General features: G+C 43.5%; 1 protein-coding gene across 1 annotated transcript in view; it reads right to left on the reverse strand.

Moving 5' to 3' along the window:
- The window catches only part of Slc1a2 (solute carrier family 1 member 2), a 134,265-nt gene that overhangs the window by 43,489 nt on the left and 63,815 nt on the right, over positions 1 to 26,961 (reverse strand). Inside the window, exons 2-5 of the mRNA XM_048359797.1 lie at positions 11,129 to 11,268; positions 9,272 to 9,424; positions 6,399 to 6,649; positions 2,043 to 2,208 (exon numbers count right to left, since the gene is read on the reverse strand). Coding sequence (XP_048215754.1) covers positions 2,043 to 2,208; positions 6,399 to 6,649; positions 9,272 to 9,424; positions 11,129 to 11,268 — 710 coding nt within the window. The remainder of the gene's footprint in view (positions 1 to 2,042; positions 2,209 to 6,398; positions 6,650 to 9,271; positions 9,425 to 11,128; positions 11,269 to 26,961) is intronic.

A 26,961-nucleotide genomic window follows, 5' to 3' on the forward strand; every position in this document is an offset into this window, starting at 1 on the left:
CAAGCACAGTCTACTCCAGAGTAGGGAGCATTTTGATAAGGAGGGTGCCTACCCAAAGGAGCCAGATGAGAGTCAAGAGGATCCTGAAAAGGTCAGAGATATGTGGGCAATGGGAGAAAAGAGCTCTTCCTGGGTAGAAATTGAAATTATTTGCAAAACCTCCATCTCAGAGGAAATTTCCTACTCCACTTTCTCCTCCCTCCTGTCAGCCATCACCTCCCACCCATTGTCAACAGTATTTATTGATCCCCATTGCTTGGGAACCCAGTGAGCTTATCTCCTCTCTCACTCTCTCCTACCCAACTGCTCCCTGTCAGGCTAAAACAAACAAGATCCACTTTTGTGGAGGGAGCCCTGCTCCCTCAACCTCTTCCTCTACAATCTGGATCTGTAGGGAATAGGACCACTAAATTCAGAACAAACAGGATGCCCAATTGCATTCTGAATTTCAGCTACCCAGCGAGTCCTTATTCTAGCATTCGTATATCCTGTGCAGTCTTTGGGCTGTGTTTCTCTACAATTCAAATTTAACTTGGACACCCAGTATTTTATCTGATAACCAAATGAAGGAAACAAAGCCTTTAGGTGTCTTTAGTGAAAGAAACAGGACAACTGAATAGACTTGTTTCACAACAGCTCTCACTGGTGCCCTTAGAAACTTCCTTGGGAGATCTTGCTTAGAAATCAAGATTCCCAAGAAAGCAAGAGAAGGGGTGCTATTATCGAAAAAGAAATGGGCTCATTACCCGACTTATGTAACTGTAACCCCTCTGTATATCACCTTTATAATAACAATAATTTAGTGAAGATTTTAATAACAGAAATCAAAACTCTTATTTTTTGCTGTCTTGTGAATAAATGTTCCATCTTGTCTTGCCATTCTAATGGTGGTAGGGGTCATAGAAGAGAGTGGGTTCATCACAAAATAGGTAAGTAGGGTGTGAACTGAGCAAATTGGAGCCACTCACATAGGGGAAAAGGGTATTTTCTGATGATGGTGTGCCAGCCCAGGGGCTTGAACTCAGGGCCTAAACACCATCCTGAGCTTTCTATGCTCAAGGATAGCATTCTACCACTTGAGCTACAGCCCCACTTGTAGTTTGGGTTTTTTTTTTTAATTTTTTTTTTATTTTGGTGATTACTTGGAAAAAAGTGTCTCATACACTTTCGTGCTCAGGCTGGCTTCAAACTGCCATCCTCAGATAGATCTCAGCCTCCTAAGTATTAAAGGATTAAAGGCATAAAGGCACCAGGGGCACCTGGCCTCCCCACCCACTTTTAACCATGACCACAGCAGATCTGCGAGCTCATAGCAGGCATTGTTATGTTCAGCTTGCCTCATTTTATTTAATCCTCATAACGGTCTAACAAATAGACTGAAGCTTAGAAGTGGAGCAATTCACCCAAGGTCCGATGGGAGGGGTTCTCTAAAATCTCTAAACCAAGGTCTGTCCAGTTGCAGGTAAAGAACTGATCTGGCATTCTGGAAGGCACCAGGCTGGGGGAAAGGGCTCACGGGAATCTCAGGAAGTTAAGCAAGATAATACACAAAGCTCTCTGGGCCCTGATTTCTATACTTTACAATACAGATAACTTCCCATTTGTTGACAGCTTGTGGGAGTTGGTATGGGATGGCACAGCAGACAGAAACAGAAAGAGCTTTTTAAATGCTTTAAAAGTAAAAGAAATCACTGTGCCAGTTAACCAATTGGAGATTCGGCTAAAACAACTTTCTGAGAGTATGTAGAGAGTGAAGGAATGTCAGTCCCCTTCTGTTTTCTCAGACTTGACTTGTAGGTGTCATGTCCTCTCAGAGTCAATCTCCTGCCTTCTCCCATTCCTCTTTCTTCATCCCTCAGTTCTCAGACCCTTTGACCCTCAAATCATTCCCCAGAGACAGCCTCCTGCTCCCCCTAGAGGACAGAAGGGTTCCTGGTTTTTCTGGGTAGGAAGCTGAAGGGTACCAGAGCTGTGCCAGGAAAGGCTGGCCATCCATCCTCAGGGGACCTAAGACAATGAACTCCAGCCGCCAGCTGGCTTACCTAAGACATTCATCCCGTCCTTGAACTCCAGGCCCTTCTTAATGACCATCTTGGTTTCCTCAGGGGCCTCAGTGGCAGTCTCATTCAACAGGGAGATGACAGCATTGGTTGCATTGGCCTCTTCTGTCTGAGGGGCCACCAGGACTTTCTTCGTCACTGTCTGAATCTAATAAAACAGGGTGGGGTGAAGGGTAAAACACAAGAATGATGTTTTGTCTAACAGAATGACCATTTTGGTCTTTTTGTTTTTGTCGGTCATGGGGCTTGAACTCAGGGCCTGGGCACTGTCCCTGAGCTAGGGACAAGGCTAGCCATACTACCACTTTGAGCCACAGCTCCACTTTCAGTTCTCTGGTGTTTAATTGGACATAAGAGTTTCATGAATTTTCCTCTCTGCACAGGCTTCAAACTGCACTCCTCAGATCTCAGCCTCCTGAGTGGCTAGGATTACAAGTATGAACCACCAGTGCCTGGCTAAGCCAGTTGGGTGTTTTAAAGTTTGCTATAAGTTAAATATACTCTTATATCCATATGCAAATACATATTTATATATTTGTCCAAACAAAATTTGGGAAATACTTTCTATGTTTCACAAAATGACATTGTACTATATACACAATGGGTGTATAAAACTATCTTAGACTGTACCATAAAAGCACTGTGGCAAAGATATTAGCTTAAAATTGGAGGTTAAACGTCTTTTTCTTCCATTCCCCTGATAAAAAGTGCTTCTGAGATAATAGCAAAAGTTCACCTTGGATGCTTTACAAAGTTGGGAGACCCAGTGCAATAGTAGCCCTCCTTCCCTGCCAGACACAGCCCTCAGAAGTTAGCCTTCCCCACAAGGTTCCTTCCAGAGCCCAGCTCTGCTGGGAATCACCATCTTGGCACCAGAGGTGCCAGAAACCACCATGAAAGGAACATGTGCTTACATTTTGGATCTTAATACAAGATGGGAAATCACCCACTCCCTCCTGGCACTGGTGCCAGCCAGCCGGATGTTCCACCAGCCATCTCTCACTGTTCCTCGACATCCACAGCAGGGCTCCTATTTTTAAAAGGCGTCAGGCACCCTGTATGCAGACTGCTGTGAAAATTCTTATCTCCACCTAAAAACCACCACCTCCAATGACATGGAAATAGAGTTAATGCAAAATCTTAGAATGTCAGGGCTGGCATAGAGAAGGTGACAGATGGCTATACCCCAAATAGATACAAAAGAGGATGTAAGGAAGACTCAAGTGACTTTTTGGACACCATAGTTATGGGCAGAGCTCAGACTTAAGCTCAAATGGCCCTATCACCATGGACTTCTTTCTATGGCCTATGTTGTATGTTAAACCATGTAGACTCCATTCTCCTGCGGCTGGGCCTCTGTGAACAAGAATGGGAGAGAGGGGAGGGCAGCCTTCTTGGAGGTGAAGCAGGTGTTCTCTTTGCTAATCTGAGCACAAATACTTGTGGGAGAGAGAACAAAAGCCCAGAGTTAGCTGTGTGAGGAGAGAAGGCAGCCCACTGGGTCCTGGGTCTATCTAGGTCATGGAGACATAAAGAGAGAACACTGGAGTAACCAGAAGAAAAGTTTCTAGAAACATTAGAGTCATGATTCCAGGAAGAAAGCTGCTGGCCAGGTGAGAATGATAAAGAAGCTAAATCTTACGGGTAATTGGAAGTCATGGACCTCCAATTAGAGATTATGGACCTAGACAAATGGTGGCTGCCTGGATCAGGTAGGAAGCTGAGTACTATTGGTTTTCCATCCACTATCTCTTACAAATAACTAACCCAAAAGCAGATTGCTAGTTTGTTGCTGAAGTCAGGCTCTAAACTAGTCTTGTTTGACTCCAAAAACCCAGCTTCCAAAAGCACCAGCCAGGGGTATCAGCTGAAGGCAGGGAGACAGAACCCCTGAAATGCAAACTGAGCCCTCAGTCTGAGATCTTGATTCACAGAGCCAGTTCAAATTGGACAGCTCCAATCTGACCATCCATTCTGGTCTTCCTGAATCCAATTCACCATCTTGTCTTGTCTGTCACTAGCAAAAGCCTTCTCAGAACTCACCCACCTACACTTACTCTTGTCGGTTTCCACTGATCAGAATTATAGCCACTCATAGCCATCGTGGAGGAGCAGGGGAGATATTGGAGTTTGAACATGGCCTCATGCTTGCTTGGCTTGTTTGACTCGCTTGCTTGTTTACTCAGCTAGAGCTCTACAATGTGAGCCATGTTTTCAGGTTGGCTTTTGCTAGTTGTTTTGGAGATGGAGACTCAGGCTTTTCTGTCTGGGCTGGCGTGGGACTGTGATTCTCTAGATCTAGTCTCTATTCTTTTTTTTTTTGGCCAGTCCTGGGCCTTGAACTCAGGGCCTGAGCACTGTCCCTGGCTTCCTTTTGCTCAAGGCTAGCACTCTGCCACTTGAGCCACAGCACCACTTATGGCCATTTTCTGTATATGTGGTGTTGGGGAATTGAACCCAGGGCCTCATGTATACGAGGCAAGCTCTCTTGCCACTAGGCCATATCCCCAGCCCTAGTCTCTATTCTTTAATCTATTTAATCTTTAATCTTTAGATCTATTCTTTAAAAAATAATTCTTAAATAGTCTCTTCCTGACTCAAACCCTCTTAAAAATAAACATTTAAGTTTAACCACAGCCAACAAGGAAGTGCCTGAGCTAGATTTTACCTTTCTCCACTCACTCGTGTGTACCCACTCCCCATGCAGTGGTCTCACACACACCGCTTCCCTTTTCTTGACTGAGTGGATGACATACTTCCCCACAGCTGGGAATACACACTGTTCTTCTACATTTCCATGGCTCTTAAATTCATTTTTCTGTGGTCCCCTGCAGATGGTTTCAGCTTAGGCCTTCATTGGCCTCAGCTTAGGTCCTTTCTGAACTAGTGGCAAGTGAAGTGTATTGTGACCTAAGCTGGCCTTGAGACAGAAAATAGGCCAGTGAGGGGGAACTATGGATGCTGCTAAGTGACTCTGCTTATCACAATCACTAATTTCAAAAACACATGTTTGAAAAAAAATATGTTCTTCTATGTACAGTTTATAAGAGTGCACATTGTCAAAAATCTCCTGTAATGACATTTTGCAACATCATCCAGAAAATTCAGTCAGGACATTTGCATTTCTAGGAATTTATCCTTTAGAAATGTTATGCAATCATGAGAAAGGGAACAATGGACTCTTAAACACTGTTAAGTGAAAAAGCAAGGGACCACACAGTATGTACGATTTGTTACCATTTGGGCTGAATCTTTTCAAAGGCTATGCACAGGTTATTTCTCACATGCTGGCTCTTGCTTCTCACTCAGTGGGCCTTGGACCATGATCTTCCTACCTATTCTTACCATGTAGCTGGGATTACAGGCATTAATCACCATATAGTAGTTATATTAAACAAAAAAACCCATAGTTTTTCTATATAATCTAAACTGAGAACCACCGACTGCTTCATACAATGTGAGCAGGATGGATAAAAAAATGTGCCTGTGACTGAGTGGCCATGGTTTATTTCTGGAATCCTAGCTACTCATGAAGCTGAGATCTGAGGTTTATAGTTTGAAGCTAGTCTGGATAGAAAAGTCTATGAGATATCATCTACAATTAACTAGGACAAAACATGGGACGAGAGATGTAACACAGTGGTAGAGGATTATCTGTGAGCAAGCAAGCTGAGCAAGTATGAGGCCGTGGGTTTAAGCCCTGGTACAAGAGAAGAACAACAAAGAGGAGAAGGAGGAGGTGGAAGAAGGAAAAGAAGAAGGAGAATAGGAGGAAGAGGAAGAGAGGAGGAGGAGGACAAGGAGAAGGAGAAAGAGAAGGAGGAGGAGGACAAGAAGGAGAAAGAGAAGGAGTAGGAAAAGGAACAGGAGGAGGAAAAGGAACAGGAGGAGGAGAAGGAGGAGTAGGAGGAAGAGGAGGAGGAGGAGGAGGAGGAGGAGGAGGAGGAGGGGAAGGGGGAGGAGGAGGAGGAGAAGGGGGAGGAGGAGGAGGAGGGGGAGGAGGGGGAGGAGGGGGAGGAGGGGGAGGAGGGGGAGGAGGAGGAGGAGGAGGAGGAGGAAAAAGAAAGAAGAAGAAATGTGCTTCAAAGACCTAAATAAAAGGAAAGGAATAGACAGAGAAAAGAAAAAAGAGGATCTCAGAGCAAAAATATACTAGCTAATCAGAGGGGAAAACCCTATAATACACTAGTCCCAAAAGCCTGCCCCAGACTATCTCAAAGAGCCCCTAAGCCCAGACAGAAATAATTAAATATAAATAATATTGCTACTCAGGGTGGAAAAGGCTTTTAAATCCATATAGAAGACTGAAGAAAAGAGAACAGCAAAACTTGGGGTTACCTGTTGGAAACAGGCTTGGACCAGGTTTTCAGGGAAGAGATTTCGAATAAGATCCAGGAAGGCATCCAGACTGGACACTTCATCATTCTTCTTCCCAGGCCCCAGCTGCTTTTTGAGTTTGGGGTTGCCGGGGTGGATGGCCAAGACAAGGATGACACCCAGCACGGCGGCGATGATGGTGGTGGACATGTAATATACCATGGCTCTTGTCCCTAGGCGGCCACTGGCTTTAGCATCCAGGCCTGACAACCCTGGGTAGAGAAGAAATCCCAAAGGATTAATTCTGTTATGTTTCTCCTTGAGGCCCACCTCTGCACATCTAGAACCCTCAGCTTCTAGCTGTCAACTGCCTTCACAGCTAACTAAACTTCTGATATATACCCAGATATATGATGGGTTATCATTCTACTTGTCAAAATTATTTTTGAGATTCTTGAGAACTTCAGGGTGTTGGTGATGATGAAGTTCATGGTCTGCAAACTATTGGTCCTTCACTTGTTTGTTGATCTGCCACAGTGTGTTAAAATAATGCTGAGCATATTACATTTTTAATTCTGAGACTGTGTTTTCCACTTCCACAGTCCCTTCTTTGATAAAGTGGTCATTATTGGGCCATGCTTGTCTTTCATGAGTCATTTATTATTACTTAACATTCTTACTTAGGAAAATAAAGAGTTGCAGATCGAGGACATAGTCCAAATGTCTTTTTTAATACATTGCAAGTAACTGAAATGGAGAGTCTGAGGAAGGATGCAGCATGGCCCCCACATCTCTCTTAGGCCAAGCTCCAGTGCCCCTCACTTGCCAGCCACATGCGAGGATTGGAGAATAAATCTAATGTGCAAAAACAGTGACCAGATGTGCTGTATCATCTGTACCAAGGAAGCTCAGAGAAAACCCCAAGCAAGTCACCAAAACTCCACTGGGTTTTTACCAGTTGTTTCTTCATCTTATCCACTTCCTGGTTTCAGTTCCTGCTTTTGCTAAAGAGAGAGACAGAACCCAGTTCTGCGAATCTGCCTTTCCTAGTGTATGTGTGTATGGGGGTGGGGTGAGGTGGGGGAGCAAGTCATTGCTGTGAACTTCTCGGAGTTAACCTGACCTCTGTGGCCTGCTTCTTACCACAACCTGCAGTGGCATTCTGGATAATAGGAGCCAGGGCTCCTTACTGGATCCATTTCCACACAATCTGTGAGTGGAGAACATTTAGTCTGGTTTGGAGAACAACATTTTTAAGGTCAAAACACAGATTTGGTCAGTCTAGGGCTAAATAAGATTCCACTGATACTTAAGCTGTCAAACTGGGGGGATGGGGGTTGGGGGTTGATCACCAGTCAACTGGTCAACCTGCTATTAGGTCATGGAATAACCAACCACTTAGCATCTGAATCTGTTGGCATTACTAGGGCCTCACTCCTTCTTAAGGTGGCCAGTCCATAAGGACAATGTCCATCTGTCACCTTACTCACTTACATAGAGGTATGGCTGAAGGTTCAGCTTCCTATTCTTAACTCAGAGCTTGACATGAATCTTACACCTTGTTTGAACAATATGATCTGGTAAGTAAGAAATTTGCGTCTATTTGAGGAAAAAGATTATCTCAAATAAGATAATTTTTAGCCTAATATAACTAAGCATGTTGATACATATTAAGGTTCTTTGTTCTGGAAAAAGATTAGAGGGGTTTCCTTTTCTAACATTTCATTTATTTTTAATTGACATTTTTCTCTATAATAATAAATAATTAAAACGTGTCCTTTTCTACTTATTACCTTTATTCATTTCTGAAGAAAAACAACTTCAAAAATTGAGAAAGGCATATGCTAAAAATTAAAATTATTAGTGGTGGGTACAGTGGTATACACCTACAATTGCAGTTTACTCAGGAGACTGAGATTGGGATCAGTGTTCAAAGCCAGCCAGGGAAAAAGTTAACAAGATCTTATCTCCAAAACTGGTTTGGTAGCATATACCTGTGGTCCCAGCTACTGGGGAGGCTAAAGTAGGAGGATGGCAGTTCTAGGCCAACCTGAGCAATGTTAACATGCTCTATCAAGAAAAACAAACTAAAACTATAAAAGGACTAGGATTGTAGCCCATTAGTAGAGAGCTTGCCTAGCAAGCACAAAGCCCTGAAGTCAAATATAAAAGAATTAAAATTACTAGAGATATCATACCTTTTAGCCTCTTTTTGTTGTTGTTGTGAGGGAAAATAGACAGAAAACTGTGTGTGTGTGTGTGTGTGTGTGTGTGTGTGTGTGTGTGTGTGTGTGATTTCTTATGGGGTTTGAACTGAGGGCCTTGTGTTTGCCAGGCAGGTATTGTCCCACTAAGCCATGCCTCCAGCTTCTTTTTTGCTGTTTATTTTAAAAATAGTGTCTCTCTTCCTAAGATAGGGTATGTATGTGGACCACAATCTTTCTACTTTAGGCTTCCCATCATAGCTGGAGTGACTGGCATGTGTCACTGAGTCCAGCATTCTTCTACTGAGATGGCATCTCAGAGTTTTCTGCCCCAGCTGGCATGAAACCGAGAGCCTCCCACATAGCTAAGCTAACAAGTATACAGCACTGTCTCCAGCTATGAGTAACCAAAGGGCCTCACAAACTTTTCTCTCCAGGCTGACCTTGAACCATTCCCATTTTTGGCCTCCCAAGTAGCTAGGATAAAAGGTATGAGATATTGATGCCCAGCTGATGGCAATTTTTTTAAGTTAGGTATTGTCATTTTAAAGAGAGGAAACCCAAAGATCTATAGCAATTGGTATACATAATCACATTTACTCACTCAACCAAACTGAGTTGCTCTCTTCTACCTAAGAACTAGAGCCAAACTATGACCCACTACAACCAGTACCAGGCAGGTGGTCTTACCTGTTATTAAACTAGAGATGATGAGAGGAAGGATGAGCATCTTTAGCATCCTCATGAGTATGTCCCCTGGGAAGGCTATTAACATGACCACATCAGGATGGATGGGAGATGCCAAACGCAGGAGCCCTCCACATACTGCCCCTAGGATGACACCTATGCCAAAAGGAAAAAGAGAGAGATCTGACTTTAGTTTTTGCCCTAAGCAAATGAAAAACTCTAGGGATTTAAGTCAGTGATTCTGACCTTTTTCATGCTTCTCCCTTAGTAGATGGCATATGACATGTAAAACATTAGGTACATGAAGTAGAGTTTGATAGCTAGCAGAGGAGTCAAGAATTGCCTTTCCAAGGCCCTATGGGATTGCAAGGGAGATTTGATCTCAATAGTTTTGAAGTAATATAGGCCATAGATTTTTAGTAGATAAACAATCTTGTTTCACCTTCCAGCCCAAGTCTGACCATGTGGCTTAGCATTAGATTTATGTTTTCCTTCTTAACTGGAGGCCAGTTAAAAAGAGTATTTGATTGACCAAACTATTGTGAGTTCTCTCCCATCCCTATTCTACTTTCTTGGCTCCCCCCAGAACGAAGTCCTTGATTTCCAGGTCATTTTTTATAATGGCTAGATTGCTGATTTTATAGGAGCTCAGGGAGAGGCTCTAGAAATCTATAATTTGGAAGGAGCCAAGTAAGCAAAGATGCCCACAGGTGCCTTTTTACTTTATAGACTCAAAGATTCCGGAAGAAAAATTTAAGATATCTGAGGTTGATGGGTGTCCAATACAAAGGACCACTGTGGAAGCCACAGGCAGGTGGTAGCAGCCATGCTGGTCAGAGGGAGGAGGTCACAAGCATATGTATTGGCTATGGATTTAATTCTAGAAAGGTGGAGGAGTGATGTGGCTGAATGCCTGGTACATCTTTTATCCAGTACAGGTGAAAGTCATAATAGTCTAAGTTATTTAAGGCCTATGATGAGTGAGATCTGCTTACATGGAAGGTAGACCGTGGAAAACCCAACCATGCTGTGGTTTCCTGCCACTGAATGAACCCAGTCCTGGCCCTAGCCTATTGGTGTCTGAGATGATTGGGGCAAATGAGAGGCCACAGGGTACAGGGTGTGAACTGGGTATGGGTGGGTGGTAATGGGTGGGAGGCTGAGCTATCACTGCTTTTTCGTGTAGCCTAAGTGAGAATGGAAGAACAAGGAAGATAAATGGTACAACTGTCATGACAAGAAACTGTAATTCACCTTATTTCAATAAACCCTGATGAGAAATCTAAGACTGAAACTTTATTAACTCTTTACACAAAAGAACAGTCACTAGGGGAGGCCTGAAACAGGAGAGTAAGACTTAGGAGCTGAGGCTTGACCAGGCCCAAGCATAATGGCTACACTCCTTCATACTGACCTCCTTCCATTTCAATCAGTGGTGTGTCTGATGCAGGTTAGACCTCAGGAGCACTTTGATGGGATTTCTTGCCACAGCTGTCATAATGTAGATGCAGGTATTTATTTAACAGTGAGTATGGATTACATGCTTTGGTATCACCTTGCTAAGCTGCAGGTTCCAGGGCCTCCCTTAAGATGATCCAAAGCACAGACTGTGGAAGCATGGCCTTTGAAGGCACATCCTAACACACTTACAGGAAATCTATATACTCATGAGAACCAATGGATCCCAGAGAAGATTGCATGGCTAGATTGGATGAGGACAGATGATAGCACCCAGACAGACAGTGATGTTTGGGATGACAGGGCCTCCCGCAGAGCATGCATTCCCCTTCTCTGTTAGAACAGCTCTCCCAGAAGGCAACAGAGCCTGAAGAAGAGTGGTGAGGTGGGATAGGCACATACCAAACACCGTCAGTGAGAGCAGGAGGTTCTTCCCCAGTTTGTCGCACAGGCGCAGGCACAGGTTTCGGTGCTTGGGCTCTTCTGAGCTGAGGTGGCTGTCATGCATACGCACTTCCACCTGCTTGGGCATATTGTTGGCACTAGGACAGAAGTGAAGGTGGTGGTTAGAGCCAGTGATCACCTCCCTGTATATCCACAGGGCCTCTTCCAGTTGCAAGAGTGACTTGGGGCATGATGAATTCTAGTTCATCCATAACAGGACAGTAGAAACACCCACAGCCAGGTGTCTTCGTTCCCATTGTTCTGACCTTCCTAGTAAGGAAAGGAACATGGCCAGAAGTGACCCCCAAGCGTCAGGTTCCACACCAACTCTAGGAGGGAAGTTTCCTCGACTCATGCTTGAGACAGTTGGCTGGGATTAGGTGGCATAAGAAATAGAGAATCGCACCCAGATATGCCTGCCTCCAAGACCTGAGCTCTGACATTCTCTAACAACAAGGAGACATTTACAGGAGAGTCACAGTATGAGTTAAAGGGCTCCAAAAAGTCACAGGTGTTGATAACCCAAGTCTTCCCTGTCTTCGGCAAAAGATAGTTTATTCTGCTAAAAGAAAGTTCAGTATATTCTGGTTCTGCAAAGGTCACTGTATTATCAGGACTCTGCTGAACTGTCCATAGTCTGACACTACCTGGGGTAAAAGAAAGATGACTTCAAGGATCATTTTGATCCCTGTGGTCTATGGATGCAGCTCAGCCCTTTTCTGGATTCTTCTGCTTCCCCAGGTCAACCAAGAGAGCCCTGGCCAGAAGTAAGGAAGTAGAGATACTTCTTCTCTAGCTTTGTCATTGCCCAAGCCTGCAGGACTCCACAATTAAGCTTAGACTATGACATGGTGTGGCCAGATTTTTGACTCCCACAAACACAGGATCTCTGTGATGCTGTCATTTATAATCATCATCTTAACAAAGGAAAAATACACCTTGAGCCACGAGAAGGACAGACCACTGTCACTGAATGGATGACACAGTATCTTCCATGACACTGAGTAAAGCAAATCTTCCTCTAAAGACAATGTCCTAACTGCAGCTCTGTGACTGGGAATCACAGGTTACAATGGAAAGTATGGGCTTTAGGTTAAGAGAAAGGACTGACAGCTATGTGGCATAGATTAAATAGCTTGATGTTCCCTTCAAGAAAATTAAACAAAAGCATATTATTAGCATAGTACCTAGTATGGGTATCCCTCTCCAGAGAACATGACAAAGAGCCACTATGGGTCTATTTCATGTCAAGGAGGTCATTAATTCAGAAGATCTGCCCAATAAGACACCAAGAACGTAACTTCTGGTCTTAGAGGTAAGATCGAGGCCTCAAGGTAATGCCTTACATTTTCATAGTAGGATGCTCAATATTCTTGCTACCAAAATATTTTTAGATTGGGACTGATGTCATGAGGCTGGGTAGAATACTTAGATGAAAATATTAATCAAAATGTAAGCTTCTTAGTATCTGCTTAATGCCCTAAGTTTTTCCTTTTCTAGTTAATCTTTGAGGCACCAATGTCTGACTTCCTGGCATTTGTTGGTAGTAATGATTGCTCAGATCACCTAAAGAAGAAGACAGCCTGCACATGGTGGCCTTTGGGATGAGTGAGGGATAAACAGCACCTCCTATTGCTAAGTGATACAGACAGAAAATGTACTTTTTATAGCACACCAGGAGAAAATAATCAACATGGTCTTTTGTGGCATGGATTTACCATATTTCTATGTTTACACTGGGATCTTTTTTGCCATTTTTTCAACATTTCTGCAACCATACTGTAATATGAAACTCCAAACCAGGAAACAACCCCCTGAAATGGAGGTAGTATATGTTCTGAAGTGCTGAACGTATTTTCTTAGTCAGTCATTGGCAAAACTCTCCCATCCCCTTGAGATCCTTCTGCCTCATTTGCATCCCTCCTGCTGTGGAAATGAGACTCCTCAGGCACATGGTTTGTATTAAAATGAGACTACCAGAATGTGAAGCAAACATTCTGGCAAGATTCAAATGAGCTAATGAAAGCATCAGGCATCAAAACAGCCATGTTAAAGTAAAAACACAGATATTAGGTTCAAACATTGAGATGTGGCTGGATGCCTGTGACATACATTTCTTAGCTGTACAAAGTTGCTGCGTGGTTAAATGGTTTGCATTTTAGACGGTGACAAAACATCTCAGAAGCCCTAAATCAAAACAGCCACATCAAAGTGCCTACACCAAAATGCCCTGAGCCCTCAAGTATTTATAGAGAGAATCCCTACAACTTGCCCCCTTGGAATTAAACTGATGCTCCATACTTCTAAGCAAAACAGTTCCTGACTGAGAGAACAATCTCTATGTAAATCCTGGCATTAGCTTATAGTCGGGGACACAGGGAATACTTCCCAAATGCATTGTAAAAAAACACTGCATGTTCCAGAAACCAAGGAAAGTCTGTAAGGGGAAATACAACATAATATCACAAAATATTAATACAGAGCTGCCTCTGAAACTTCATGCTTACTTTATAAACTATCTTCACAAGAGCAGAGGTATGAAAGCTTCAGGCATTGCAACAGACATGCAAAAGTAAAAACACACAAATATTAGGTATGCCCAGGCTGATCTTGCCCAGGCTGGCTTCAAACCTTGATCCTCAGATCTCAGCCTCTTGAGTAGCAAGGGTTACAGCATGAGTCACCAGTGCCCAGCTGTGGTATACATTTCTTAGCTAGATAATGATGATTTGCTTTTTAAGCCATGACAAAACATCCCTGAAACCCTGAATGTATAAGTTCTACATGCACTCACACATAGCTTCATAAGTGCTAGTGAGTAAACACAAGGGGTGACTGCCATTGCTTGTAAGGAACAATTCCTTTCTGTGGGGCACGCCCGCCCAGATGCCTTATATCATTAAGAGGTGGTTCTAGCTGGCCCGGCCTCCCAGCCTTGGGACCACATGTAGCCAAGATGGCGCCTGGTGGTGAACCCGGAGGCGGTCCTGTGGGCCGTGACATAGATGTAGGCTGCCCCTTAGGGAGATCCCTCCGAGCTCCACCCTGATGGACAACTCAGGCATCAAATCCCAGCCCTACGTAGGTGCACATACCCCTCCCCTCCGGCCCCTTTAAAAGAACAGCTCATTGCCGCCATTAAACGAGTCTTAGCGCTGACTGGTTCCCGGACTGTCTGTGTGTCCTCTGATGAAAGGGGGTTGGGTGGCAGTCTGTCAGCCCTCTTTTCCTCTTCCTGTCCCATCCGCGTGGGGTGTGCTATCCCATCTCTCCTGCAGGACAGGAGAGCGCGGGAGGCTAAAAACCCCTGACATTTTGGAGCCCAATGTGGGGCACTAAGCACGACGAGGTAAAACTTTCCGGCAGGCCAGGCCAATCAGAGTCCGAGGGATGGGGTCCCCGAAAAGATGGGGCATGCTCAAACCCAGCATGATGACCAAGTGCTCAAATCACTGAGCTTCATGCTACAAAACGTAGATTTGGGGGTCTTGAACTCCCAGGCCAGGAGGGTCTTGAAAGCGTTGAAACATGCCGCAATCTGGCTGGCGGCTGCCGGCCTTTTCAGCCTGGCTGCTTGGGAGGGAGCAGGCCTCCCACTGCCCTGGAGGGTAGGGAGGGGCCTGGGCCAAGCTCCCCAGGTCCTGGGCCAAGCTCCCCAGGTCCTGAGCCAAGCGCCCCTGTGCAACCAGAATGCATGGTGGATACGCAAGATGGAGGATGGCCTCCACTGTGCCCCTCCCCCGCTGGAGACTCCCTGGTGCAAGCCTGGAAACACTGGGCCTCACCGCCTCCTCACCCCTCCTCCACCGGAGGTTTCCCACCGTGTTTTGTGGATTGCTTCTGAGGCGGCCTTAAAGAGCCTGGGAAGCATTTGCTGAAAAATGTTTTGGATGGGGGGGAGACAGCCCCCTGGCTGCCCGGGAGGAAAAAGGGCTTACTTGCTTAACATCTGCTTTAAAAGAAAAAAAAAAAAAAAAAAAAGGCTTTTGGTTCTTGATGATGTTTGCTAAGTTTGGAAGTTCAGTTAACAATAGAATGGGTTTTAACTAGCGCCTCCCGCCCTCACCCCAGGTGGTGGGCGTGTCAAATTCCTGGAGGCTGGGCAGGGACTTGGAGATTCCAGCTCCTGGTAACTCTCTATAACTGCAACAAACATGTCTAAGAAAAACTCCACAAAATTCTAATATACAGCAAGTGAGTTGACTGGAATCTCTAAAACTGCTCCTTGAGAGATACTAAGAATTGGAAAACTTTTTCTTAATGGTTAAAAAGTTTATTTATCTGATGTGATTTGATTCCTATGCTATTTTTGCAATTTAGATATATTAAAAAAGCAAAGATGCTGAGACCGGATTTCTTGTTTTTGTAATTCTGGTGAACACTGTTAAAAGTACTTTGTTACAATTGTTTTGGATATCAGTCTAATGATTCAGGTACTAAATTCTATGTGTATACTGTGATGTAATAAGTAAGACTCCTAACTATCTTAAGTTACATATAATCAGGCAAATATTCTAAAGTATGTATAATAAAGTATTGGGGATAAAAGTAAATTCTTATTAACTCTGCATATAGAAAAAAAAGGGGGGCAAAGCAAGCTAATGTTTCTCACTAATTTATTGGAAAGCTGAATGGATAAGTGTTTCTAATTTTGTAATTGTAATTGTTGCATTAAGGAAAAATTGTCATTTGAGTTCAAAGGTCGTGCAGTAGCCAGGACTGAAGAAAAAAAATGGTTCTTTTAAAACAGGCAGCCAGGAGGCTAGATGCCCCCCTGGGTTTCAGAGTTTTTTTCAGATGCAAATAAGGCTGAGGCAGAGATGTAACAGCTTTAAAGGCTTAAAATACATTTCTGGATAAAGGATCTGAATAGCCAGAGTACTCAGAGCAACCAACCAGGAAATAGTGGGGGATTTCAAATGTCTTTAAACAGTCTGTGTAGAATCTTGCATGAGGTGTGACAATCTATCCAGAGGATTTTGAGAGATGCTACTAAAGCCTTACTCAGATGCAACCCATCTCTCCTGCTGGCCTGCTAATTTTGGATGGAAGGCACAGCCACTTCAGATCCACTGAAGCTGAGACTTTTACATTGTCTTAACCCTTTGCCCTCTTGATTATTATTCATTTGTGCTCTCTTCCACCTGCCAGTAAGATTAAATGATGATATGATTTGATGGCACATGGATTTCATTCATCTCATTCAGTCTGCTGTTCTCTAAGTGTAAACTCTGGCAAGGGTTTGTTGGTCAATTCTCAACAAGTTACAGGTAAGCTCTGTTCCTATTGTTCTCCTTGTTGCTTTAATTGGATATAAAAAGGGCTTTTATGGTTAGAACTCCTCAGATTGCAGTTCAAAGCCAGCCCGGGCAGAAAGTCTCTCTAAAATTCCATCTCCCAATTAACCAGCAAAGAGCCAGGCTAGAAGCTTGGCTCAAGAGAACCAGAGAAATGCTGAAAGCAGCATTGTGGCTCAAGTGGTAGAGCACTAGCCTCGAGCAGAAGTACTCAAGGACAGTGCTCAGGCCCTGAGTTCAAACCCCGTGAATGCCAATGGGAGCATGCCATCCCCGCAACAAGCACCTAGACCCCTGGGACTCAGCCAGTCCAGGGAACAAGGATCATGGAGAGGAGTAAGAGGAGAATGATGTCACATCCTAAATGGAGTCACTTTGTTTCGCCCTTTCTAAATTAATCAGAGCCAGGAGATCAAGGGGAATAGTTGTTTACCCACCTAGAGGAATAGTTGGTTACCTACCTAATGTCCATACCTGTCCATTTTCCATCTGGACAAAAACTTGCAATCTTGCCTTCGTTACTTGCTATTTGTGTGTGTGTATATATATATATATTTACTCTCAACTAGTCCACTATCCCTAAACACTTCCTTCCTGTGCCCAGTCCAGTTATTTCTCCTTCCTTGTAATTGACCACAATTGGGTTTATGTTCCAAATGGAACTTTTCTGGCTTATGCCCAGGGTATGCTCTATGTCATTCATGTTAACTAGCCCTGTGAACTTGTCAGCCTTTTGTCTGACCTTTTCAAAAGTCTCTTTTAACAGGATAACATCCCTCACTGAGGTCACCACCTGAGAATTTGCAGCTCAAGGCCATCCTCTTACTACACTGCTGGGCCCAGCACAGATCTGGACCCTGAAGACCCCAGCCCCAGGGACTCCTTGATGTACCCAAGCTGCAGGAGGTAACCAGAGGAGACCATGATACCCATTGGCCCTGATAACCATTCTCATGGAAATGATGAGGACTTTTACCAACCAAACTGAATGGTACCAGGCCAAATGATGAATCAGGGACCCCTGACCACTTCACCCCTTTTCAGCAGGAAGTAGTTCCAGAAGAGACAACCTCTGCCCATACTCCAAGCCTGGTACCCTCCCTCTATTAATAAAAAACAAAAGGGAGAGATGTGGGGCACGCCCACCCAGATGCCTTATGTCATTAAGAGGCGGTTCTAGCTGGCCCGGCCTCCCAGCCTTGGGACCATGTGTAGCCAAGATGGCGCCTGGTGGTAAACTCGGAGGCGGTCCTGTGGGCCGTGATGTAGATGTAGGCCGCCCCTTAGGGAGGTCCCTTGGAGCTCCACCCTGATGGACAGCTCAGGCATCAAATCCCAGCCCCTACGTAGGTGCACGTACCCCTCCCCTTCCGCCACCCTCCGGCCCCTTTAAAAGAACAGTTCATTGCCGCCATTAAATGAGTTTTAGCGCTGACTGGCTCCCAAGCTGTCTGTGTGTCCTCCGTCAAGAGGGGGATTGGGTGGCAGTCTGTCAGCCCTCTATTCCTCTTCCTGGCCCGTCCGTGTGGGGCGTGTTTTCCTGTCTCTCCTGCAGGACAGGAGAGCCCGGGAGGCTAAAAACCCCTGACACCTTTCTGTTGACCACTGTTAGACACATTACTTAGTAATGGTAAGTATAGTACTTGCTGTTGCTGAGAAAGAGAAATGAATACATTGTGCTATCATTGTCTGCTTATATGTGAGCTGTGATAAAGCTCTAAGCGAGATACTAAGGGGAATGAATCACTAGTATAATATCTAACAGGTTTGGGCAGGTGGAAGGGAGATTTGGGGAGGGTCTTCAGGAGAGGAGAATTTTTAACTGGTGCCTTAAAGGACAGATTTCATTGTCTGCATCCTTCATCATTCTGTGAGCCCTGAAGAACAAGACTGTGAAAGTTTTGTTTGGGTGGTTTTTGTTGTCGTTATTTTGCAATGCTGGGATTTGAATTCAGAGCCTTGCACTTAATCAGCTTGCTGTTTGCTTGGTTGGTATTCTACAACTTGAAATGATTCCAGCCTGGACTTTTGCTGCTTCATTGGAGTCTCCTGATCTTTTCTGTCTGGGCTGGCTTGTAATCCTCTAGATCTTACCTCCTGATTCACAGGATTACAGATACAAGCCACTGGCACCCAAACAGATTGTGGTCCTAAATACCCAGCACCAAATGCTTGCTAAATGCTTGTTAAAAAGAAATTAAGAATTGAAAGGCAGCCTTAAGGGCCTGCTTTCTTCTGGGAATAAGGTCCTTCTGCAGATACAATAGAAGGGTACTAACCCTGTATGCTCTTTCCATTCTTGCATTTATTCTATAGATTTCTACTGGGCACATATATTACAGGCCCCATCCTGAAATCGGTGCTAAAGAAAGTGCCATAAAATAATTTTTTTTTTTTTGGCCAGTCCTGGGCCTTGGACTCCGGGCCTGAGCACTGTCCCTGGCTTCTTTCCGCTCAAGGCTAGCACTCTGCCACTTGAGCCACAGCGCCGCTTCTGGCCGTTTTCTGTATATGTGGTGTTGGGGAATCGAACCTAGGGCCTCGTGTATCCGAGGCAGGCACTCTTGCCACTAGGCTATATCCCCAGCCCAGTATTTTTTAAAAATTTAAATGTAAAATAAAAAATAAGTAAATAAAATTAAAAAGTAAATGAAACAAAATAAGGTAAAATGTTCAAAGTGGCACAACCACCACAACAAAGCAAAGCCCTGTTCCCATGGAGAGAACAATGTGAGGTGTGATCCACACAAGTGGACACACCAATTGCAAAAGACAACACTGAGAGCAGAATGCAGGAGTTGAAGCAGCCTATGAGGAAGCAGTGCAATTCTCCATCAAGTGGCTAAGGAAGGTTTCTGTGCTAAGTGCACATCAGAATACAAAGCTGAGGAATATCTGCAAGTGAATTATTCAATCAGTCTGCAGCTTAGCAGATAAGCTGAATATACCCAACACAGAAATCTGTACCTTCCCCCTACAGCCTACAGCCCCTACCAGATGCCACCTCTGGGGTCTACATGTTGGGTGCTGAGCCCAACACCATCATAAGCATGACAGAGTTCATGGCTGTCCCTGAACCCAGCAAGACACACAGGTATCTGAGGAAGGTGAATGCACAGATGGAAGACCTGAGTCTCAGCAGTCCAGGAATTTGCTTTCAGGGAAAGAATAGAAAAGGGTAAGACATGGTCTAGGAAGGTCCATTAGATCAATACACTGAGTCAGGGGCATACTAAACCTTCATGAGTGCCTACTTCCTAAATCCTTATGGCCATACAAATGGAACAAAGCAATAAAAAATTTGACAGGCTACTCAGGGTTTGAGAACACCAGTTTCCCAGATCTAAATCATCCCTGACACTGTTAGTCAGTTCACTGTTTTCTTGGGCACATCCTGGATGAAGAATAAGCAATGACATTCCTGAATGACAGGGGGGCCATTGCCAATGGTCTCCATTGCCCAACAAACTGAGGCCATGTGATGGCCCAGCTGTTGGGATCATTTAAAACTTTAACAAGAGCCTGTCATTTCCTTCAGCCTTAGCCTCTCCATTGAATTATTTAAACAGCTGTTCATTCTGCAATTGTTGCCCAGTTCTTTCTCACGCAACTCCATGTAAGTGCTGTTTCAATGGCATACTCAGTTTATTGTGTGAACCAAGCTCTGCGACTCAAAGGGACACTTAATGGGGCTGGTGCTTCTTGCTCTGCTGCTCACAGAAGCTGCTTTTCATTAGCGTTCGATTTTCCTCACTCTGCCAAGAGTCTCTAATAGCAGGCTCATTAGATGTGGTGTTGGACTCAGATTTCCTGCAGCGCACGCTCCTGTGTCACCTCATCTGGCACCAATTGCTTTTTCCTCCTTCACTCCCTCAATGAGGTGGCAACAGAACATCCCTCTGGGGAGCTGGAAAACAACCAGAGCTTTTGCCTGAAGGAAGTGAGGTCTGTGTTGGGCATCACTCCTCTGCCCCTTCACTGATCAACATTTGACCGCCCCCCTCCCCTCAGGCTTGAGGACCTGGGAGGCCTGGTATTACCAACAGCTTACATCCTTGCTAGATTCTATAAAGCTCTGGTTTCATGGGAAGTTAGTCACTCACTGAACAAGAAGTAAGTCTCTTACTAGTAGTTCCTGCATTGTCACAGATCAAGAGTGTAAAACCTAGAGACTCACAGCCTCCAATGTCTCCCTCAGTCCCCTCTGCCCATTTGCAGTCACTGTGTCCCTTCACTAAGCCACAGAAGCACTTTATGGAAAGGTCCCATTGTGAGTGACTCCAGATTTCACAAAGAAGACATCTCTTCTAGACTCCTTCCTGAGCATCAGAGGATCTGACTGAAAAAGAAGAGCTTACAGCTATTTCAGATCATGTGGGGCATGGATGTGGAAGGCAAAGCAAGACCTAATGTGACTGGAAGTCAGAAGACTTACATTAAAATTTCAAGGCAGCAACTGACTGGTGGTATCAGCGATGGTATGAGGATAAAATGGAGGTAAACTTATTTGCCCATGCTCACAGATGGAAGGGCGGGTGCTATAAGATGGGAGGGATATACTCTTTTAATATAAGAATTCAGGGACTCACATTCTCACTGCACTTTTCACTTAAGGCTGGCATTCTACTACTTGAACCACACCTCTACTTTGGGCTTTATTTCCTGTTAATTGGAGATACAAGTCTAATGGGGCTTTTCTGCCTGGGATGTCTTTGAAACACAATTCTCAGATCTCAGCCTTTTGAATAGCTAGGGTAATAGGCCTGAGCCACTAGCATCCAGATTACCAACAGGATTTAAATATTGATTGTGCCCATTTTTATCTTTTAGTTCCTAGGCTCTGTAAAATGAGTGAGTTAGAATAATAATTCTCTAGTGTCCTAAAAACTTTGATTCTTTTATTCTCCAAGCTATTAACAACATGTCCACAGATATAGCTTCCAGTCTAGCTACCAAGGATAGTGACAGCACATCCCTCACAATGAAAGGCAGAGGGGTGACTTACAGACAAGAAACCATCCAACAACAGCAATAATGATTTCCTCATGCTTGTACCTCATTTTTGCCTTTTCTGTCTCATGTGTTTTGCTTGGTACCAGTAAAGTCTGAATTGAGGTCACATTCACTCTATAATTCAGACCTGAGCATCTTCTTCACCCTCAATCACTCTCTACTAATTCTTAGTCTAGATACCTAAGATGACAGTGCAGAGGAACACAGACAATCAGCCCTCTACCCCACTCATCACTAAATTGTGGATAGATAACTGACATCACTGACCAAAAACTCCTGTGGAGTTGGAGACATGTCTCACAGAGACATTCATGACAAGAAATCAAGGAGAAAGGCACTTTCCTCATCTCACATTCTAAGCCAAGGGGCCCAAACCAGCTAACCAGCTCTTGTCATATGGATGACAAGAGATGGCTGAGCCTTGATTTCCTCACACAGGGTCAGGACGTAGTAGATAAAATTCTGAATGGACATATATAACCCAGTATGTGTTTTGTGAAAACACAGAGGTTAAAAAATAAGCCCTGATTAGCAGCCTGTAGGATGAAACTTGGTGGAATGTAATTACAATTATATAACTACATTGGATTCTTGGTTAAAATTTCCCTTTCCAGCTGTGACTGGGATAAGAGATTTAATCTCTTTGACAATAACATCCAACTTACTGGGTCATTACAAAACTCCTGTGACACAATAGTCAGGAAAACCCCCAACAGAGTAGCTGATATATTTAGCAGACACTTCATTTTAGTGTCTTTCACTTAAATGCATAAAAGGGCACAAAAATAATCATTAAGACAGTTTAGTTACATCTGAGTTCTAGTAACCCACTTTGGCAATAAGGTGATGCTTATGATTTTTACCAACTTCTAAAGAAGGCAGTCAACTAAAAAATTCCCACTGTTATCAGGCCCACATGATGGAATGATGGAACAACCGCTCAAAGAAAATAACCTCCAGCATTACAATCTCTCGATTTTGGGGCAAATCTCCCCAGGGCAGACATTTGAGACGGCCTTGATCCAATATATTTGCCCATTTTCATATAGACTCACCACCCCAAACAGAAATAAGGCACTAAAGAACAGTGAGTCTCTAGGGTTTGCTAAGGGATTGGATGGGGTGTTTGATCATCTCAAAATGGGAATCATTTCTCCAAAAAAAAAAAAAGATGATGGCATGGCCCAAGAACACACGGCCTGCCCAGTCTCTAAAGACATGTCATGTCTGAAGAAATTACTGTCCGCCTCTGGTTTATGGAACAAACACTGGAAAACTCTACACATTCCCAATAAACTGGGGAGACTCATGTGGTATTCACTTGGGTTTTTAAACCACAGGGAGTGTGGCCCCATTTCCAGATGACTAAGGCAGTTTTCCTCTGGATTCATATCCTGCACACTTCAGCCTGTCCCAGCATTCCTGGTCTAACTTGTACTTCGCCTTCAAAACTTAAGCATTACTATCCTCAGGAAGCTTTTATTGACTCCCAAATTCCCCTATTAGTTTCTCTCTATGCAGATTACCCCATCATCTGTTCTCAAGACACCAAGCAGTTTGCTCATCTGTTTTCTCCACTAGGAAGTAAACTCTTTGGGACAATACCAAGTCTTATTTAACTTTTATCTTCCTCCACACTTAGCACCATGCCTGTGACATAATAGATGCTCAATTATTAAATGTTGAGTGAATGGATGATTAGATATTTAAAAGAATATATTCTAGTTCTAGGTTCAGAGTGACAGGGTTATTTTTAATTGGTATCAGTTTGCTGTACGAGGGAGTTGCATCTTGACATATCCATTTGTGCATATGATGTATCTTGATTAGACTCACCCCCCTCCATCACTCTCCCTTATCCTACCCTCCCCTTCCCAAACCAATCTCAACATGCTTTCTTGTTCCATTTTCATACATGTATATCAAGTATTTTGACCCTATTCATTCTCTTTCACCCTCTCATTCATCCTCAGTACATATAGCCCACACATGACATGTTTCACCATTCTACTACTCATTTCTACAGTACATGCTAATTGTTTCCAAGGAGCTTCACCCTAGTATCACACACATGACACTCAGTTTAAGGGACAGGGGTCCAGAAGCCTAAGAAATCTGAGAAAGAGAGATGAAAACAAGAAGATCAGAAATGGAGAGTAGAGAAGTCCCTACAAAGTACAGGAAGTATCTACATTAGAAACATTAGCAGGTTCACGTGAAGATGTGTACTTGGGAGGCTGAGGCAGGAGGATCAAGGATTCTACACCAGCCCTGGCTACATAGTAAAAGCCTGTTACATAGAAGTCAGGAAGATGAGAGAAGGTGGAATGGAAGGAGAGAAGAGGGGAAAGGAGGACAGAGGACCGGAGGGGAGGAAAGAGAGTTTGGCATAAAACTGGACTGGTCTTTCTCAGCAGATGGATTTTGTCTAGTTGTCTTGCTCAAGATAAGTTGTTACAGCAACAACATCAGGAAATCGAAGTGACCCTGATGCCAAGTGTCTTCTATATTATCTTCTTTGACATTTACAATAAGACCAAGGAAGTGAGATGTAGACACTGAGAGTTTCCTGTTATTGGCTCCTTTCAGAAATCCATTCAGAGAGGCACTATGTCTGCCAAATACTGGCTTCTCCACCCCTGCTTACTGAGATGTTGGCTGAGATCTTCTAAATCTTCTTCCTTGCTTCCTTTTGCTTTGAGGGAGCCCTTGAACAAACACAGAGTAAAGTAGGATCTTTCTCTTTTTGGCCAATAACCTGCCGAAAAGACTGGGTAACATGATGCTTCTACGTGGCTTCTATCACCCAGGAAGCAATCCAAGGCCGCTAAGAGGATTTGAACTTTCTTATTTTATTTCCTTCTAATGAGCCATTAAATATGTGGCTATTGATACTCACTAAGTATTGAATCCTTGCTGATTTCACCAGTCAACTCGGCCTAATACTTTCCACCTAGCTAGTTTGATATATTGATAAATAGAACCATTCAATCACCATTGAAGGAGATGGTCTCACTAGGAGACCCCTCCTGAAGAGCTGGTTTTGTGATTTTCTCCCATGGTAGTGCATGGAGACAGGTTAGTTCACAGTGCTCTACACTGATGTTGCATGGTCTACAGTGGTACCCTTCCTCTCTCATTATCCATTCCCTCCCCACTTCTCATAGATAGATGCAGTTCATGGCATTTGGAAAGGATGTTGCTTCTCATATTAGAACTGAAATCTCAATGGGCTCTTCAATGGCTTACTTTGAATAATTTTTTTCCTAGGCCAGTTATTTATAGTTCATGAGCTGTGATTTTACATTGCATATCCATAGGATTTGCTTCATATTTAAATGCTTGCCCAATCCACTGTAGACTGCACAAAAACAATTACAATGTATTTACTCTAAGTCCAAGGCAGTCACCACTGGAACCATACCAAGGGGACCCCTGAGGGTCCCAAACTCTGAGGATACAGGAATCCATTAGATAAGATGCCATATGCTCAAGATAATCTATAAGCATCCTGCTGCTTATTTAAATCACCTCTAGATCACAAATAATATCTAGTTCAATGTGAATGCTAGGTAAATAGTTATGGTACATTATTTTTAGAATAAGGACAAGAAAAAATATCTGTACATGTTCAACAAGACACATATTTTTTGTTTTAAAAAACTGTCAAAATCATTCTTTGGTTGAAATCATGGGTGTGGAGTCGCAGAGTATGGCAAGCATGCCATATGAGGCATGTGTATAAGAATTTGTAAGAAAGAATGACTTTGCCCCATCTGTAAGGAAATGGAAAGACTTGGAAAAAAATCTTATTAAGTGAAGTGAGCCAGATGCAAAAAAAACAAAAAACCCATAGACTCCATGGTTTCCCTCATGTCTAGGATAGTCCTAGCAGAAGATCACAATAGTTCAATAGCTAGTATATATGATACATACGATGATGCTAAGAGAAATGAACTCCAAGTTATGGAAGTAAGTGGCTTATCATTGTTGTTATTTTCAATAGGCTGTGTGAAATTATGCCTTTTTCTTTTGTCTTTCTTCTCCATGGTTTTATCCCTGATGTCACTGTAACTAATTTTGGTACCCTGGGTGTTATATACATGTTTATTGGAACTAGGGAAGGGAAGGGGAACATCAAAATGGAAAGACAGAAAGTAAAAGGTGAACCAATGCAGCAGAAATACTTATAAGAGACTATACTATAACCAACTGTACAACTCGGGAGTGGTGGAGGGAATTGAGGAGGGAGGAAGATGGGAGAAAAATGAGGGAGGAGGTAACACGTTTGATAAGAAATGTACTCACTGCCTTACATATGAAACTGTAATCCCTTTGTACATCACTTCAACAATAAATAAATAAATTTATTTTATAAAAGAATTTGTAGAGAGACTGATGAGTTGGAGGTATTAGCCGCCTCCATATCTATGGTTCTGGGAGGTGACTAGCTGCAAATGGCAGGAACATTCTATGCTCAGACTTTGGGGAGGAGAATTCTCCCACAGCTCTGACTTCCAAGGAACTTGAGTAAAGCATGGGAAAGGAAGCAGGAAACTCCTTTCTCTGGAAGTCCACCAGAAGTTCAATTAACATTTTGAGACTTCATCAAAGGCAGCTAGGGCTGCTAATTCCCACAAGTTGTCATGACTTGACTTTTTAATGCACTTTATGAAATAATCATTCCAACAAAACCACTTCTCAACAGCCCCTGGAAAGAGTAATGCATGATGGGCTGGCTGTTGCATCAACACCACTTGACTCCCAGGCAATTGGAGTAAATCCATTCTTCACCGCACACACACACACACACACACACACACACACACACACACACACTTGCCTTGAAAGAAAGAGTTATTTCTACTCAACTTGTAAAATCTCATATTTATTGCTGAGCACAGCTTCTTGAATCTCTGGGTCACTGAGTTATCAAGTGGGCTCCTAAACTGCAAAAACATCAAATCAGGGATCATGCCCTGTCTTTGTTACGTAATAGCATGTTCACTGCCAGATATCTACTACATATTCAATAAAAAAAAATAGTAGGATGAATTAAATGCTAGGAAAAAGTACAGGAATAGGGGGTTAGATAAGATCAATGTTTCTTGAAATGAAGTGAGGAACTCAGACATATCCTTAGGCTGTGAGTGAACACAGGAGTGGCAGGCTTTTCTTCCTCCAACCACCCTGCCTTCCTCCCTCTCTCTCCCTGTATTCCTGGGGCTGCATTCTGCACATACTCAGCCTATTGTTCCTCACATGAGAACAAATCCAATTCCACAATCTCCTACTGAGAAAAGGCATTCATGAACAATAAATGTACTTCATGGAAGGAAAGGGAAGAGGTTATGCCAAACGATACCCAGAAAACTAGCAAACAAAATTCATTTTAAGCATTTTCATTGGTCTTCTCCACACTTCCTTAACCCATTTGGCAAAACAGAAACTTCACAGATTGTCCAACAGTTGCCCAGCTGT

The sequence above is a fragment of the Perognathus longimembris genome, chromosome 13 (genome assembly GCF_023159225.1).
Source record: "Perognathus longimembris pacificus isolate PPM17 chromosome 13, ASM2315922v1, whole genome shotgun sequence".
Classification (NCBI taxonomy): domain Eukaryota; kingdom Metazoa; phylum Chordata; class Mammalia; order Rodentia; family Heteromyidae; genus Perognathus; species Perognathus longimembris.